Source organism: Exserohilum turcica (assembly GCF_000359705.1).
Source record: "Exserohilum turcica Et28A unplaced genomic scaffold SETTUscaffold_1, whole genome shotgun sequence".
NCBI classification, from domain to species: Eukaryota; Fungi; Ascomycota; class Dothideomycetes; order Pleosporales; family Pleosporaceae; genus Exserohilum; species Exserohilum turcicum.
In genome coordinates, this window is record NW_007359914.1 from 86780 (window position 1) to 102508 (window position 15729).

At 48.8% G+C, this 15729-nt stretch overlaps 5 protein-coding genes across 5 annotated transcripts; 2 read left to right on the forward strand and 3 right to left on the reverse strand.

The window, feature by feature from the left end:
• Positions 1 to 809: 809 nt before the first annotated feature.
• On the reverse strand, positions 810 to 2654 carry SETTUDRAFT_152345 (uncharacterized protein; the record flags this gene model as incomplete). The annotated part of the gene is made up of 5 exons (XM_008022336.1): positions 810 to 815; positions 846 to 1498; positions 1564 to 1813; positions 1871 to 2515; positions 2619 to 2654. The coding sequence occupies 5 exons, from the start codon at positions 2652 to 2654 to the stop codon at positions 810 to 812; spliced, it is 1590 nt and encodes a 529-aa protein (XP_008020527.1).
• A 405-nt stretch (positions 2655 to 3059) lies between these two features.
• On the forward strand, positions 3060 to 8105 carry SETTUDRAFT_87004 (uncharacterized protein; the record flags this gene model as incomplete). Its single annotated transcript, XM_008022306.1, has 4 exons — positions 3060 to 3115; positions 3166 to 3192; positions 3280 to 3725; positions 3775 to 8105. The coding sequence occupies 4 exons, from the start codon at positions 3060 to 3062 to the stop codon at positions 8103 to 8105; spliced, it is 4860 nt and encodes a 1619-aa protein (XP_008020497.1).
• A 472-nt stretch (positions 8106 to 8577) lies between these two features.
• On the reverse strand, positions 8578 to 10381 carry SETTUDRAFT_177837 (uncharacterized protein; the record flags this gene model as incomplete). Its single annotated transcript, XM_008022337.1, has 5 exons — positions 8578 to 9334; positions 9388 to 9765; positions 9836 to 10126; positions 10194 to 10305; positions 10328 to 10381. 5 exons carry the CDS (start codon positions 10379 to 10381, stop codon positions 8688 to 8690), a joined length of 1482 nt encoding a protein of 493 aa, XP_008020528.1. The 3' UTR covers positions 8578 to 8687.
• Positions 10382 to 12019: 1638 nt separating this feature from the next.
• SETTUDRAFT_112800 (uncharacterized protein) lies at positions 12020 to 13125 on the forward strand. Its single transcript, XM_008022338.1, has 2 exons — positions 12020 to 12392; positions 12457 to 13125. The coding sequence occupies exons 1-2, from the start codon at positions 12047 to 12049 to the stop codon at positions 13092 to 13094; spliced, it is 984 nt and encodes a 327-aa protein (XP_008020529.1). The 5' UTR covers positions 12020 to 12046; the 3' UTR covers positions 13095 to 13125.
• Positions 13126 to 13176: 51 nt separating this feature from the next.
• Positions 13177 to 14371, reverse strand: SETTUDRAFT_161994 (uncharacterized protein). The gene is made up of 3 exons (XM_008022339.1): positions 14345 to 14371; positions 14086 to 14289; positions 13177 to 14027 (listed from the first exon to the last, which is right to left on the reverse strand). The coding sequence occupies exons 2-3, from the start codon at positions 14248 to 14250 to the stop codon at positions 13251 to 13253; spliced, it is 942 nt and encodes a 313-aa protein (XP_008020530.1). The 5' UTR covers positions 14251 to 14289; positions 14345 to 14371; the 3' UTR covers positions 13177 to 13250.
• Between the last annotated feature and the right edge of the window lie 1358 nt (positions 14372 to 15729).

A 15729-nucleotide genomic window follows, 5' to 3' on the forward strand; every position in this document is an offset into this window, starting at 1 on the left:
CCCCTCTAGCACCTCAACGAGAGGGCTGCACACATTAGAGGTGGCGTAAATCGGTTTCTCGCGACGTGTTACCCCTATATCTGATAGAAAATTGACGAGTTTTGATGAAAGATTTCTGCTTAAAAGTTGGTGTGTGTGTGTGCAGTAGTGTTGCTACGTACACCTAGGCTGTGCATGTGTGTGAGATGATCACGTTCTGGGCTGTGGCAAAAATTGTCTTTACTTTCTTCCAAGCTTTGGCTTGATGCTGTGTGCCGAGTCTGGGGGATGCTGGGTCCCTCTGGGTGGGCTGTGGTTGAGTGTTGTTGAGTGGACCGATGGTATGTTCGGAAGCATGATGCATCAGGAAGCTTGCACCGTGTTTGGGATGGGAGCAAGTGTACGTGTTTTGTAGCGATATGCCCTGTTTTCTTCACAGAAAACAATCCAAGGGCTCATAGAATTGAAATTTTTATCGTAGAGTTTGAACGCGCTCATGCGACCAGTAGGGGCCGTGAAGAAGAAATGCAAATCAGAAAGTTTGATCACATCGAACTCTCATGTCAAGTACTTCGAAAGTTATTCTCCTATAGATCCATTTCCATTGACTTGTTTCATATATTTTCAAGTATTTTGGTGTCTAGTCTAGATGATCCTCAAGCCATATGCCGTCTCTTGTATGAAACAGGTTGCAGATGCCTGCCAACTGATAACTAGGGGATCTTCAGCCAACATGGACTCGGCCATTTCTTTCCTCCGTGTCCCATGATTCAGATTGAAGGAATATCGAATTCATGTCAAATCCGACCTGGAAATGATCAATATACCCCTCAAGCCTTCTCGGATACGAGTGTTCCTTCCTCTACATGTCTGGCCTTGAATTCAACCAGCGGACCGTTCTTCCATGACGTGAAAATATCCTCAAGCTCATACTTCATGGTCGGATCTGGTCCCAGACCGCTGCGGTGCCCATTTGCCCACCTCTCGCGGGACAGACGAATGTCATACTGAAACAACATGGTCGCATAGAGAATCGAAATGCCATGGTACGCCAGCGGCTTGCCTATGCATCCTCTTGTTCCCGCGCTGAACGGCAAGAATGCACTATAAGCACGCTTGACAAACTCGGGCGTAACCTCTGTGCCGTCTGCGAGTACAGAGCCGGGGATCCAGCGCTCGGGTTGGAACTTCAACGGTGAAGGGAAGTAGCTTGCGTCGTGATGCATGGCCGATACAGGGACACCGACATTTGTGCCTCCAGGAATGTACTGGTTATCGACATTTACCCCGCCCACTTCCACCTCGCGTCGGAGTACGGAACCAGCTGGTGGTGATATGCGTAAAGCCTCTTCGATGCATGCTCGCAAGTACGTGCAGGAATTCAGCGCACTGCCCAGGCATATGTCTTCTACACGGGAGAAGGTCCGGCGGATTTCAGCTTGTAGCTTTTCTAGCTTTCCAGGCTCATGGAGGAGATAGTACATGGCCGATGAAATGGTCGTAGAGGTAGTATCGCCGCCTGCGAAACACATTCAAGTTAGTTCTGGGATATGCTAGGCGTGCGTAGAGAGGGCTGTCGCTTACCGGCTGTGATTAGCAATATAGCTTCTTCCTTGATCTCGTCCATTGAAACATCCTCATGCACATTGGAGTTGTTTGTGAGCCAGGTCATGAAGTCCTTCTTGCCCAGCTCGACTCCTGTGGTAGTCTGTTCGATCCGTGCGGCCGCTGCACGCTCGACAAAGTCGTCAAACGGCTTGCTGGTTCGCACCCATCGTGATAGTAACAGGTTGCGCAGACCAAGGCGGTGCATGAGTGTGAGTGAGGAGCCAGTCTATATCGAGTGAGCTTTTCTGAAACAACGGCTACACGCCTCGGTTGACATGCTTACCACATTCTCAGCCCACATATTTTCGTGAATCAGATCCGCAAAATGCCTCCTCTCGCCAAGCCGCATCATATCGAAAGACTCGCTCAAGGAAAGATCGGTTGAAAGATCAAATGAATACCTGTTGATCCATTCCGCCCAGTTCTTTGGAGTGCTCCACTGCCCCGTCGATTTTTTCTCGTCGACAGTCCATCCATGTGCATGGTCGTCGGGAAGGTGCTCAAGGCAACGCAAGAGAATGGCAACATATCTTTTGATAGTCACTTCCGCCTCTTTTAGGGCACTGTCCGAAAAGCCGTAGCGCAAAACGCGGCGCTTGCGAGCATGTACTTCTTTGTTGATGCTCGAGAAGAGACTCGCATTCGTGGGATCCCGTGGAAAGGCAAGATAGCTGTCAGCCTTGCGAGTGTAGCGACTGTTGGTGTAGAGCATCCTCACGGCGCCAGGTGTAGCGATGCTGAGCCTGTTAGGCCCGTAGCGAACAACGGGCCCATAGCGCTCATGCAGCCTGTGAAAATTCTGTGCCTCATCTTTGGCAAAGATGTGGTATGTGTTGTAGAAGTCACTGATACGCCCGAAGAAAGGCCCTGGGTGTGACTTCAGAGGGTGGAAGTACAGGCGATGTATGGCCAGGGCAATGGTCCAGACCTTGGTCAGTGTTAGTATGAATTACAACAAGCCGACCGAATTATCTTGCCGCAATTACCGCTGCCCCAGACAGCAGAACAGTCAAGCATGCAGATGCGCTTGCTGCACTCAAAAGGCGAGGAAACTTCAACGCATCCATTGTCGTCTGATGTCGGCAAGCAGGCGCTTGAATTTGCAGGCAATTATTCAGTCACTGCCAGCATCCATATCTATAGCCCATAACCCCAACGGCTGCTTCAGGTGCAGTGTTTTCGGCCCCTGGACCGTCATGTGTTCAGCAGCGTAATTGTGGGTCACGTAACGATGATACACAGTAGTTGCAAAACCATGCTGAGGTCATGCAGTCTGACGGCCCCGCGCAACTGCCTCACCTAACTTAGCACATATTTGGCTAGAGCCATTATGCTCTACTCACAAGCGTTTCCGACGCCAAAAGAGCGTGCGACAGGCCAAAAAAGACCACTGGGCTCTGTTTGGAGTTATCAGGTTGCATCCAAGATACCCTCGACACTGGGTGATCAGCACCTTTTCCAACCAACAAATCATGCATCCCGATCTAGAGCGCGAACTCACACACACGCTTCTGATTGAGTTGCTGGCGTATGTTTCACTTGCACTGTTAGGGTTTGATTGGCACTAATTCGTGATAGACATCAATTCACATTCCCCGTTAAATGGTATGTCTTTCTCTGTGAGCTTGGATCCTAAGATGCAAGGACGTTCAACTGAAAATCGTACCTTTGCTAACCCGTATGTGTGGAAAGGATTGATACTCAAGATGTCATCCTGGGCCAGTTTGGCACGGAGCGCGTCGTCGAGGTGGGGCCGTCCAATGTCCTCACTAATATGATGAAGAGAACGTGGAGCACAGGGTTCAAAGAGCAGGACGAATCACAAGGCATTCGACGGCGGATTCTTGGACCCCAAAATGACCAAGACGAGATCTATTATCGTGAGCTACCAGAAGAGAGCCCGGACCAACAAGTATCGCCAGCCGATACCCAAGCCAGGCCAGTAACAGAATCATCAAAGCCAGACACGCAGCCAGCGGTTGCATCCACAAAGCCCACAAGTGTAAAACAACCTCTAGAATCTGTGAAAGATGTAGAAACGCCAACTTCATCAATTGTACTTGCTATTATCGCTGGAAAGTTGAAGAAGAAAAGTCAAGATATTCCATTGAACGCTTCTATCAGCAGTCTTGCGGCAGGTGAGCTAGAATTTCCAAGCAGACGAGCTTTCGACTTATACAACTATAGGCCGCTCGACTCTTACAAATGAGATCGTGGGAGATTTGCATGCTGAGTTCAAGGGCAAGCTGCCTGAGCGACCGGAAGATCTACCGCTCGAGGAACTCTGCCGGTTGCTGAGCACCAGTCACACTGGCCGACTTGGTAAACAAACCGAGTCAATGGTGAGCAGACTTATCTCTGCCAAGTTTCCTCCTGAATTCGCCCAATCTACTATTCGCCAGACGCTGGAAATCCAATGGGGCCTTGGTCCTATGAGGCAGGATGCTGTCTTACTTGCAATGGTGTCTGATCCACCAGATGCACGCCTTTCAACCGATGAAGCGCACCAACGTCTCACAAGCTGGGTGGCCAGTTATCTCGAAAAAGAAGGAATCTCCATGGCGAGGTCTGAGCAATCCAACGACCAAGCAGTCATGATTGATTCGAAAGCAATGCAGATGATCACGGAAAAGTCGTCAGCGCTTGTCAAAGATATCCGGGATGCACTGGATGCTCATGTTCAGGAAACCTCTCCTGCGAAACGTGAACCAGATGGCGCGAGTAAAGCTGCAAACGAAGCCATTGAAAAATTGGATGTCTGGGTATCTGAGCACGGCGAAGTGTATGGCGAAGGCATCTTGCCTAAGTTTGATGTCAAAAAAGAGCGCACATATGATTCTTTCTGGAACTGGAATACCCAGGATATTGTGCGTCTAGTGCAATTGCTGGGCCGTCAACATTCAGAAAGCGAATCGGCCCTGATCGAGGACCTGACTTTCAACGTCATCAACCGAGCTTGCGACCGTTCAATCTCGCAGATCAGATACCTCATGTCAACAGCCAGCAGAAGAGTGAAGGAAGAAGTCACGCTATACAAGTCACTGCGCTTTCTCCATGAGGCTTGCGTCATCTCAAAAAACTTGAATCCCGTCTTCATCGACCGATCGGTTAGCATGGCACCACTGACAATGGTTGACGACCTTGGAAAGATTCAGTTTCGCGAAATACCAAGAATCGCCATGAACCCGAAAGGAATGCAAGCGTTATCAATGCCCTACGCCGTGAGCAGATTCAGCAATGGCGTTACCACTTTCTCAGAAGAACTCAGCACTGCCTTCGCTTCTGACCTTCAGTCTGTCAAGCGAACAGGTTTTTCTTTCCGGGATAAAAATGTTCTGCTGAATGGAGCTGGAAAGAGGTCTATCGGAATACACATCCTCCGTTCCTTACTTGAAGGTGGGGCTAGGGTTACGTTGACGACGAGCAGCTACTCTCCCGAAACTACCCAGATGTACCAGGATCTATACAGAAGATATGGTTCGCGGCATTCAGTCCTTCGGGTGCTTCCCTTCAACCAAGGAAGTCAGCGTGACGTCCAGAATTTGGTCCAATATCTAGAGTCGGATCCAGCTTGGGATCTAGACTACATTGTACCATTCGCGGCCATCTCTGAGAACGGCCGCAGTGTTGAAGAGATTGACTCAAAGTCGGAGCTCGCGCACCGTCTCATGCTCACCAATCTCGTTCGACTCCTTGGAGCAATCGCTCGAAGCAAGAAAAACAGGAACATCAGAACGCGCCCTGCCACTGTCATCCTCCCGCTATCGCCAAATCATGGGCTGATGGGAGGAGATGGGCTCTACTCGGAGTCGAAAAGATCACTGGAAATTCTCATGGCGAAGTGGTCTTCTGAGTCATGGGCAGAGTACCTCTCCCTTTTTGGCGTCGTTATCGGCTGGACAAGAGGTACCGGGCTTATGGATGACAATGACGTGGTCGCACAAGCGGTAGAAGCCTTGGGTGTTCGGACATTCGCTACCGACGAAATGGCAAGCAACATCGTATGTCTTATGGGTGGCCGTCTCAATGCAGAATGCCAGTCCATCCCACTGTTTGTCGATCTAGGTGGAGGCCTGAATTCGGTCAATGACTTCAAGAATCGACTTGCAACCATCCGCAGGGACTTGACTGGATACTCCCAAACATCAAAAGCCATTTGCGACGAGATGGCGAGAGATGCTTCTCTCAGTGCTGAGCCTGACGTCAAGAGCAAGGCTTCTAAACTGGAACGGACTATAGACATCAAAAGCAACATGAATATCGCTTTCCCGAATCTTCCCAATTACGAAAAGGAGCTTGCTCCTCTGTCATTGGTCATGGAAGATATGGTTGATTTGAGCCGCACCGTTGTCGTCACTGGCTTCGCTGAACTCGGCCCTCACGGCAGCAGTCGGACTCGGTGGGAGATGGAGGCAGATGGTTCATTATCTCTTGAGGGCTGCATCGAGATGGCTTGGATAATGGGTCTGATAAGACACCAAGCAGCTAACCCGATGGATGATGACAGTGTGACTGGCTGGGTCGATGCTGCTACACAGAAACCCCTTAAGGACAGCGAGATCCCTGCCCGATATCTGTCCAAAATACTGGAACATAGCGGTATCCGCACAATCGAGCCTGAAATATGCGACAACGGATACGATCCGGACTTCAAAGAGTCCTTGCAGGAGTTGGTCCTCAAGCGTGATTTGCCGCCTTTCGAAACTTCGGCAGAGGCAGCAGAAGATCTGCGACGCAAGCACGGCGACAAGGCGGTGATATCTACCGATAATACTGGGACTTTCCATGTGCAGCTGAAAGCCGGTGCTACCCTCATGATTCCAAGATCATCGCGTTTCAACAGGACGGTGGCCGGTCAGATCCCTACTGGCTGGTCGCCCAAGCGCTACGGCATCTCTGATGATATCATCCACCAAGTAGACCCAGTAACGCTGTTCTCTCTTGTCTGCACCGTCGAAGCATTCTTATCCTCAGGCATCCTGGATCCCTACGAGCTCTACCAACATATTCATGTCTCGGAGGTTGGAAATTGCATTGGCTCGAGTATGGGCGGGCTTTCTTCGCTCAGAAGCATGCATCGAGACCGATTTATCGACAAGCAGGTCAAGAGCGATGTGCTTCAAGAGACCTTCATCAATACAACAGGCGCTTGGGTCAATATGCTTCTGACTTCGTCATCGGGCCCCATTAGAACACCTGTCGGTGCTTGTGCTACCTCACTCGAGTCTCTTGATACGGCATATGACCTAATCGTCGCACAGAAAGCCAAAGTGTGCATAGTCGGCGGTGTGGAGGACTTTGTAGAAGATGTCTCATATGAGTTTGGTAGCATGAAAGCCACCTGCAATACCGATGCCGAATCCGCCGCTGGGCGTAGCGCACAAGAGATGTCAAGACCGATGGCATCTAGCAGAAGCGGATTTGTAGAGTCTCAAGGATGTGGCATACAGATTGTTACCTCAGCGGAGCTGGCTCTCAAGATGGGCCTGCCGATATACGGTGTCGTGGCTCATACAAGTATGTCAGCCGACAAGGCAGGCCGTTCTGTGCCAGCGCCAGGCAAGGGTGTGTTGAGCAACGCACGCGAGCGACATAGCACAGCAAAGGAGCTCCCTCGGCCACTGCTAGACCTCAAGCTAGACCCCAAGTATCGACGAAAGCAGCTTCAACAGCGACGAAACCAGATAGCTGCCTGGCGCGAAGAAAGCATTGCATTCATGGAAGCAGAGATCGACATGTTTTCGCATCTCACCGAAGAGGAGCGGCTCCAATATCGCCGGCAAAATATCATCGACATTGAAAAAGAGGCACTGAAGCAGCAAGCAGATGCTGCATTCAACATCAACCATCAATTCTGGCAGAAAGATGAAGCGCAGCGCATATCTCCTATCCGAGGCTCCCTGGCAACATGGGGTCTCGGCATCGATGACATTTCCGTTGCATCACTCCATGGAACTTCTACCGTTCTCAACGACCTGAACGAGACGCTCGTTATTGAGAAGCAGATGCGACATTTGGGTCGAAAAGAAGGAAATCTCCTACCTTGCGTCAGTCAAAAATGGCTGACGGGCCATTCCAAGGGTGCCGCGGGCGCTTGGATGTTGAATGGTTGTCTGCAGATGATGGACTCTGGCCTCATCACGGGAAACAGGAACGCCGACAACATTGACACCAAGCTGCGTGAACGCGGATACTTGTACTTCCCCAATGTCACTCTGGAGCCTGATACCGTGGATGGCATCAAGGCATGCTCAATCACCTCGTTCGGCTTCGGTCAAAAAGGTTGCCAGGCGCTCATGGTTCATCCTCGTTACCTTTTGGCGACGATTTCGAAATCTGCGTTTGATGAATATGCGGCAAAGAGACATAGGAGGTGGCAGTTGGCTTGCTCTTCGTTTTCGGATGCGCTGGTGAATGAGAACATGGTTTCGAGGTGCATCAAAGACCATGCACCGTATGAGTCGAGCGAGGAGATGGATGTGCTACTTGATCCGTTGCGGAGATTCAATAGCTTGTGATTGGTCATGAGTAAGAGCAGGATTATTTTCTTAGATTTCCTTTTGAATTTGGATATTATGGCGTAGGAGTGTTCACGTGATCAATCCTTGGTTTGGGTAAATACTAGATAGTTATTGAGGTAGAGAAAATCAATCATCTCCCGCACCGAGAGCTCCTTGTCTACTACTTTTTGTCTGCTACTCTACCTACCTACCGATTGTGGGTCGAAACCTACTCCTTATCTGTCTTACCTGCTGTGATTTCCTATCGCTGCCACGCTGTAGCCGACTTGAACACGTTTCGTAGTCGTCAGTCGTCCTGTTATTTGATTCTTCAAATTAAACATCAAATTAGAAATCCTACCAGTTCGTTTAAACATCATGCGGCTAATGGCTCTTTTCAGATTTTCCGAGGGAATCAAATCCACGTACATGACATTCATGACTATGTCTGGAGACATGCAATTGGACCATTGGACATACGGGGATTTTTATCGCGCTTTTCGCTATTACTTGATTTTCTAACGGAATAGCAATCCGCAATCTGCTGACAACAGGGAGGGTTCATGTGGGACAGAGTTACTCCATGCCGATATGGCTCTATTACACACCGTTCGAAGTAACCGGCCTAAACTGAAGGTATGGACCCTGTTTCAAGCTCGTGAATGCCCAGATTGTTTGGTACACACCCTTCTCGGTACCGACGCCGTCTCCCACCTTGCCCAATGATGAATTTGCTTGACGGAAGTCATACTGACGTATAACTGCAGCTGCAGCCAGACTAATTTCAATCATCGCCAGATTCTTGCCGACGCAGTTACGTGGTCCAACCGAGAACGTAGCAAACGCCGCTTTAGCCTTTGCTACCGATTCTTCACCGGACTCGCTTGCAATCCAGCGCTCTGGCTTGTATGCAAACGGTTCTGGGTAATAAACCGCGTTATGGTTTAGTGAGAAGATACCTGTACCAACTTCGCATCCTGCTGGTATATGAATGTTCTCGGCCACAATGTCCAGACCACCGGCTCGTGCTTCTCTCCACATGGCGCCGCTGGCAGCAGGATTGAGTCGCAGTGCTTCTTGGATACATGCGCGAAGATAAGTGCATGATGAGAGCTTGGGGCCTTGTGATATTTCGTCGTTGGAGAGAAATGTTTCACGAACTTCTCGCGTGACTCTAGAATAGGCTTCAGGATTACGTGAAAGATAAAAGAACAGCGCCGCGATGCCAGTGGATGAGGTATCGGATCCTACGCGAGAACAATCAGTCATGTGTTACAAGGTACGTGTTCAGAGTGCTTACCAGCTATGATCAGCAGGTTACTCTCTGCCCATAGTTGAGCTTGCGACAAGCTTTCACCCGTTTCGGGATCCTTGGCAGTCAGCAGCTTGGAGAAGAGGTCGTCTTTGAAGCCGTCGGTATCGGTCTTTTCACGTGCACGTCTTGTTTCTAGGATTTCTCGACTTTTCCCTGAGAAACGAATCGCTTTTTTGCGAGCTTCTGGAAATAGTATGTGATGGAAGCGCATTTCCTGCAACTCAGGAAGCGTAGTCAGGAAGCTGACGCGCCGCATTTGCCCAAGTACGCCGTCAATGATCCAATGATTGGTAGCATCGGTGAGCATGTGATAGGACATGCCGAAAACTAATTGCGACATGACATCGAATGTGAAGAAGTCGCCTGGGAGTGGGATTAGCATTCAATGATTGCAATGTTCAGAAAGTAAACTAATTTGAGGCTTTTTACTCACTCCATTCAGCAAGGTTTTTGGGAGCACTCCATTGATCTTCGCCGGCTTCAAGGGTCGGATCAAAGGTATCCTGGCGTTTGCCAAGGCTAGAAGCGAAGAGCAGTGCCAGTCGACACATCTCTGAGTCAAACGCGCGAAAGTGGGAGTCTGATAGTCCTTGGTTGAGAAGCCTTCTTAGCTTGCCATGCTCCCTATCGTCCATTGTGCCCAATGTTGGGTGTACTCCTGGCACAAGAGAGATACGAAGATATCCCTTTGATTTGCGAACATTCTTTCCATGGCCATAGATTCCTATGCGTACGGATTAGCTTGGACGTTCACGAAGATAACCAGCTATCAATTCGTCTTCTGCGCATACCCTTGAACGCCTCGTCTGTATTTATGAGAAGTCTGTTTGGCCCGTAGCGAACTCGATCACCTAGCTCTGTCGTTAGCAACTGCGTATCGTCTTTCGATCTCTGATCGACACTCTAATGGCCCAGTTCAACTTACCATATTTCTCATGGCATCGGAAAATATCGGTGTGCAAATCCCCAATGTACACATGGTAGATGGAGTACCAGCTCGTCAATTTGGCTAGGAAAGGCCCAGGGTACTTGGCGTAAGGGTGGAAATACAAACGGTAAATGCTTAGGCCGAGCTAACGTCCCAGAAAATAGATTAGTGGCTTGATTCATCCAATACGCAGTATGAATGCATCGGACATACTAATGCGCCAAAGACTAAACAAAGCAGGCCGGTGGCAATGGTCCCAATACTGGGGACTTGGGCGTGCGCAACAAACATGACCAATTCTATCGCAGTGTTTGATCCGTGAGGGCTGCACTGGGCCGTGATTTTATTTGCATATCACCTGCAATGGCGCAATGCAAAAAAAACACGACAATAAGCAGAATAAGTGATTGAAACAGTGACGAGGGTGGTGTTGACCACTGTCTCTGGGCTAAGTATAGGTCGGCCGCCAAGGCGCTATACGCCATCAGGCAGGGCCATGACATGCATCAACCAAAAGGGAAACCTGTTTGAGTGTCTGCAGCAGTCAATCAAAGCAGCGAAGCAACCAAGATTACTTCCACCAAGCTTATCACATGCGGAACATGATAAATCGGATACCAATAAATCATGCATATGACATTGAACGTGGTGTTGTGGGTGTGCGCTTTGCTGACGAAATCTCACGTCAGTTACTAACGAAATCCGGTGGGCAAAGATTCGCACACACATATTCATGCATTACCTATGCTACATACAGCAAAGGAGCTGAGATTTTTGACTGCAGTAAGAGATCTTCTGCGCAGTGGCTTCACGCCTACAAAAATCACAGTGGCCTTCCATGCGCTCCCTGTACATTCATACCTCAGTCAGCTGATTAATGTTGGGCAAATTATTTCTTTTTTTCATGCCGCAACCATGGGTGTATTAGTCACATTGTCAGACAATTTCAAGCTTTGCCTTGCAGCAAGTGTTCCTTTAGTCCTGGTAATATGTCTTTGCTCTCAATTTATTTCCTTGTTGCTAACACTACGCGCATCAAGATCATCACGTTCGCTTTGAGAATATTTGTTTTCCACCCACTTGCCGCATACCCAGGGCCCTTTCTTGCACGATGCACAAACCTGTATGCCGGGTACTATGCATGGAAGGGGACTATCCATCTGGATATGTACAGATGTCACCAGAAATATGGTAAAGAACTACCCCAGCCAGCCATTTATTGCTCTTTGTGACACTCACACGATTACGCATAGGCCCAATAGTAAGATATGGCCCATCACGGCTACTGATTGACACGCATACCGCAGCTCAAGGTTTGTAGCAACAGATCCGAGCACGCATGCTTTTCAAAAAGACTAAAACGATGCCAGATGTACATTCGCACAGAGCAAACACAATCAAATCAAGGGCCTATCAGGCCCTCGTGCACAGTGCACCAAATACTCTCACTATTCGCCACAAAGAGGCGCATGCACGAAGGAGACGCATTCTCAGTCTTGCGTTCTCCGATGCCCGAATGCTCAGCTACGAAAGTGCTGTCAAAGGATGCATTAATGCACTGTGCGACAATTTGAGACAGAATGCGCTTGTACAAGAACATTCGTCAAAAGAAAAACCAATTGACATGTCTCTTCAAAGTGAGTTTGCACCCGAAGCAATTGTTCATTCCGCCTGATTAACGCAACCTGAAAAGGTGATTGGTTCACATTCGATATCATGTCGGAAGTCATTTTTGACATGAGATACGAAGCCCTGAAAAAGTCAACATACCGCCACGTAACCCAGGCTATTCAAGACTCGAATGTTCGAGTAGGAACTCTCGTACAAGCCTATTCTCTCACCACTGGTAGACTGGACCGATACCTGTTTCCTGCGTCAATTCAAGCCAGGAACGCATTTCTCAAGTTCATCACGTCGTTGCTGCGGGATCGATCTAAATTGGCTCCTACTCAAGACAAAAGTGATGTGTTCTCCTTCTTGGAAACAGCCAAAGATCCAGACAATGACAGCACGCTGACAAAGTCTGAAATACGAGCAGAGTGTGCCACCCTCGTGGTTGCTGGTAAGTTGCTCACATTACAACGTGGAAACCAAATTGTATCTTAGTATATTAATGTGTATGATAGGATCGGATACATCGTCCTCCACTCTCGCGGCAACGCTGTTCTATCTGAGTGAAAATCCCGGGGCATATGAAAGGCTGTGCCGAGAAATCCGACAAAAGTTTTCATCACTCGACGAAATCAAGCTAGGTGCCCAGCTGAATTCTTGCACTTATCTCCGGGCATGCATCGATGAAGCTCTTCGCATGTCACCACCAGTAGGTGCGGCATTATGGAGGGAGGTCGGCACCGGTGGTATCACGATTGGTTCCGTGCAGTTACCACAAGGTATCGACGTTGGCACCGGCATCTACAGTCTGCACCACAATGCCAAGTATTTCCACGAGCCTTTCCGTTTCAATCCTGAAAGGTGGCTCGTGGGTGAAAATGGAGTCACGAAAGAGCAAGTTGAGCTCGCTCGAAAAGCATTCAACCCATTCTCTAGTGGTCCAAGAGGCTGCATTGGCAAAGGTTTTGCTTACCATGAGATGACATTGACGTTATCTCATATCATTTACCAGTTTGATTTCCTTCGCTCCGAGCATCTTACCAGGTTTGCTGGCAAGAGACCCATGATCCAGGGCCATGCCCAGTTCGTTTTGAAGGATCACATCACAGGTGCGAAGGAAGGCCCAGATCTTGTATTCAGAATACGCATTTGAGGGACAAGAATTAAGTACATGTGAGAGTATAGACAAAGCAAAAAGCATCTTGTATCGAATTCCTTGCTGTATAGGCTTTTTGATTGATACAAAACACCAGATGGTGGAGTAGCTTCAACTCGCTATGCTCAACGAGTTCCCAGTCACATTCCTATGTCATTCGAGCCAGTCCTTCTCGACACTTTTCAACATTTCTGCAAGCCACGGATGATCCTCCTTGTAGATTGAATCATCAAAACCATGTTCCCCAGGCGGTGTGACTAGATCGAATCTTGTGTGTGGAAATAATTCCCTTGCCCTGTCTACAAACTTCTCCGTCCACTTGAGAGGCACAAGTGAGTCGTCTTTGCCGTGCATAATATAAGTTGGAACAAAGAACTTTGCAGTCTCGATACGCGTCTCCGGCATGAGGTGCTGGCCCGTGCCAAAGAACTCGTCCCAGCGCCCGTATGCCAGTAGCAATGACATGATGGTAGCCCGAGCTGGTGGGGTGGCTCCGCTGATGATAGTGCCTGGTTTCATACTTGCAAGAAACTCGTCCAGGTCACTCTTCGGTGGAACGGGGTTTCCCATAAGAATAGCGTCTGGGGAAATGGGAATGGCATTGACCACGGGATACTGAATAAAACAGGCGCGGAATGTATTTTCCGGTAAGGAAAGGATGGACTGAAGCGCCATCCATCCGCCTGCAGAATCTCCTGACATTAAGATTCGGGATAAGTCAGGCTCAATGGAAGAGTCCTTGGATGCGAGGTACGTGGGCAGCGAAGACGTAAGCCAATCTCCCAGAGAGGCGATGTCTTCTAAAATATCATCGCCAGTGTGTTCTGGGGTCAATCGGTAGTTTGGAAGGACGGCAATTGCTCCGTTGTCGATGATCAAGGGGACCAGGTATGCAGAGAACCACTCAGCGTACATTGCCGTTCCTGTGGTCTGAAGAGATGCAGTAAGCAGCTAGTCAATCTATCATCTCGGAAGTCAGGCTGCTTACTAGACCTCCACCATGCCATCTGACCATCACAGGATGCTTCCCTGGGGAGATCCCTTTAGGTACGAGGACATTGACTTCTATTTTGTGGTCGCCAATCTTTTTATATGAAGTCCTGTAGATGTTGAAGCCATCAAAGCGATTCTCTGCGGTGGTGTGGAGTGACATCCTCGTGCAGGTGCGGGGTAAGTAATGCGTAGTATTCAACTTCAGTTAGGTTATTGTTAGGGTGTTGAACGCAAAGATGCAAGGTTAGAAATACCTGTATGTTATGAGCAGCAAGAAGAACTTCTAACTTGACAACGGGCGGTGATGTAAAGGCCAACTAGGTCTAGGCAAAGGGTACTGATTGTAACGGACTAGTCCACTTCCCCTCTTTCTATTTATAGCCTCGGTTCTCCATTCCTAGCCTCTTCAAAAGTAGGGCCTGGATTCCCATCTCTCTCAATACTGCGAAACTTCCAATCTATGTTCAGGGTATTCAAGGTCGAGTCATGGAATTTGCAACAAAGAATTCTATCGATTTCTTTGGATGACACCATTTACGATTTTCTACGTTTCCACAAATTAAATGTAGGTAACGTGACGGATAAGCGAGTCGGTTAGACAAGCGAGTCGGTCACCCTACTAACTTTGATCACCCACCACACCTTTGCGTACAATGCCTCTAAGCTACGCTTCTTAGTTAATCTCTTACAAGGTAGATATTTAGCTTGCTCTCTCTTCTTTAGATAGAAACTAAATCTAAAGTACCTAACGCGCTGCTATAGCCTTTAATATTCTAAAATTAACACTAATTAACTAACGCGCTAGGAAGCGCGCGCGACGCAATTGCTAGCCTAACTCAAAGAAGCTTACTAAGCTAGAAGAGGAGGTAATAGTTAGTTATATACTTAATCTTAACTTACGTAGATTTGCGCCTACGTACGCTGCTATACGTAATATAGCTAATTGTTACACGGGGTTCGACTATACTTAGCTAGTGTAAGGGGCTGCGCTCTGGGGAGCAATCGCGAGGTATACAAGAGGTTGTATTCGATAAGGAGCTATCTACTCTGCTTACGTGGTGTTTATTTACTTATCGGAGAAAGGTTATGCCAGAGTATCTGAGCGCGTTGTCTGAGCGCTGCTCGGTCTGAACGTAGTTCAGATGGTGCGCGCGCAGCTTGGCCCGAGATTCCATCGAGGAGCTATCCAAAGGGCGTTCAGCCCGTTACAATACCCCCCTCCTTAGGGGATACCGCATCGCCTCTCCGAAACCCCTCTAGGAGGCGGCCCTCGCTGTCTCGTTTGGCCTCCGTGAATGCTTCCCAACGATCTACTGCCTCAGCGTCCTCTAGCAGCTCAGCTGGTTTGAGCGTCGTTTGGTGGAACCCTTTCCATTTTACCTCGTAGTATAGCTTACGCCCTCTCCCACGGCGGCGTACCTCTTCTGCCATAATGTCCTCTACCTCCCATTCATCTTCTCCGTCTACCTGTAGTGGCTGTGGCTGATAGTCGTCCTGAACCTGGTTTGGGAGGGGATCGTTGCTAGCGAGTTTCAACCGATCAACATGAAAAATAGGGTGTGGTCCTGGAGGCGTATCTAATTCAACTGAGTGGCTATCGATTACCTTCACCACTGTATACTTAGCGTTCTTCCAGTCG

What these genes read in the sequence shown, in the direction of transcription:
- SETTUDRAFT_112800 (XM_008022338.1), top strand. Translation starts at nt 12,047, where the DNA reads ATGTCGGAAGTCATTTTTGACATGAGATACGAAGCCCTGAAAAAGTCA. An exon ending in TGCCACCCTCGTGGTTGCTG is followed by an intron (nt 12,393 to 12,456) that starts GTAAGTTGCTCA and finishes TGTGTATGATAG; the next exon opens with GATCGGATACATCGTCCTCC.
- SETTUDRAFT_161994 (XM_008022339.1), bottom strand. Translation starts at nt 14,250, where the DNA reads ATGTCACTCCACACCACCGCAGAGAATCGCTTTGATGGCTTCAACATC. An exon ending in GATGGCATGGTGGAGGTCTA is followed by an intron (nt 14,028 to 14,085) that starts GTAAGCAGCCTG and finishes GCATCTCTTCAG; the next exon opens with ACCACAGGAACGGCAATGTA.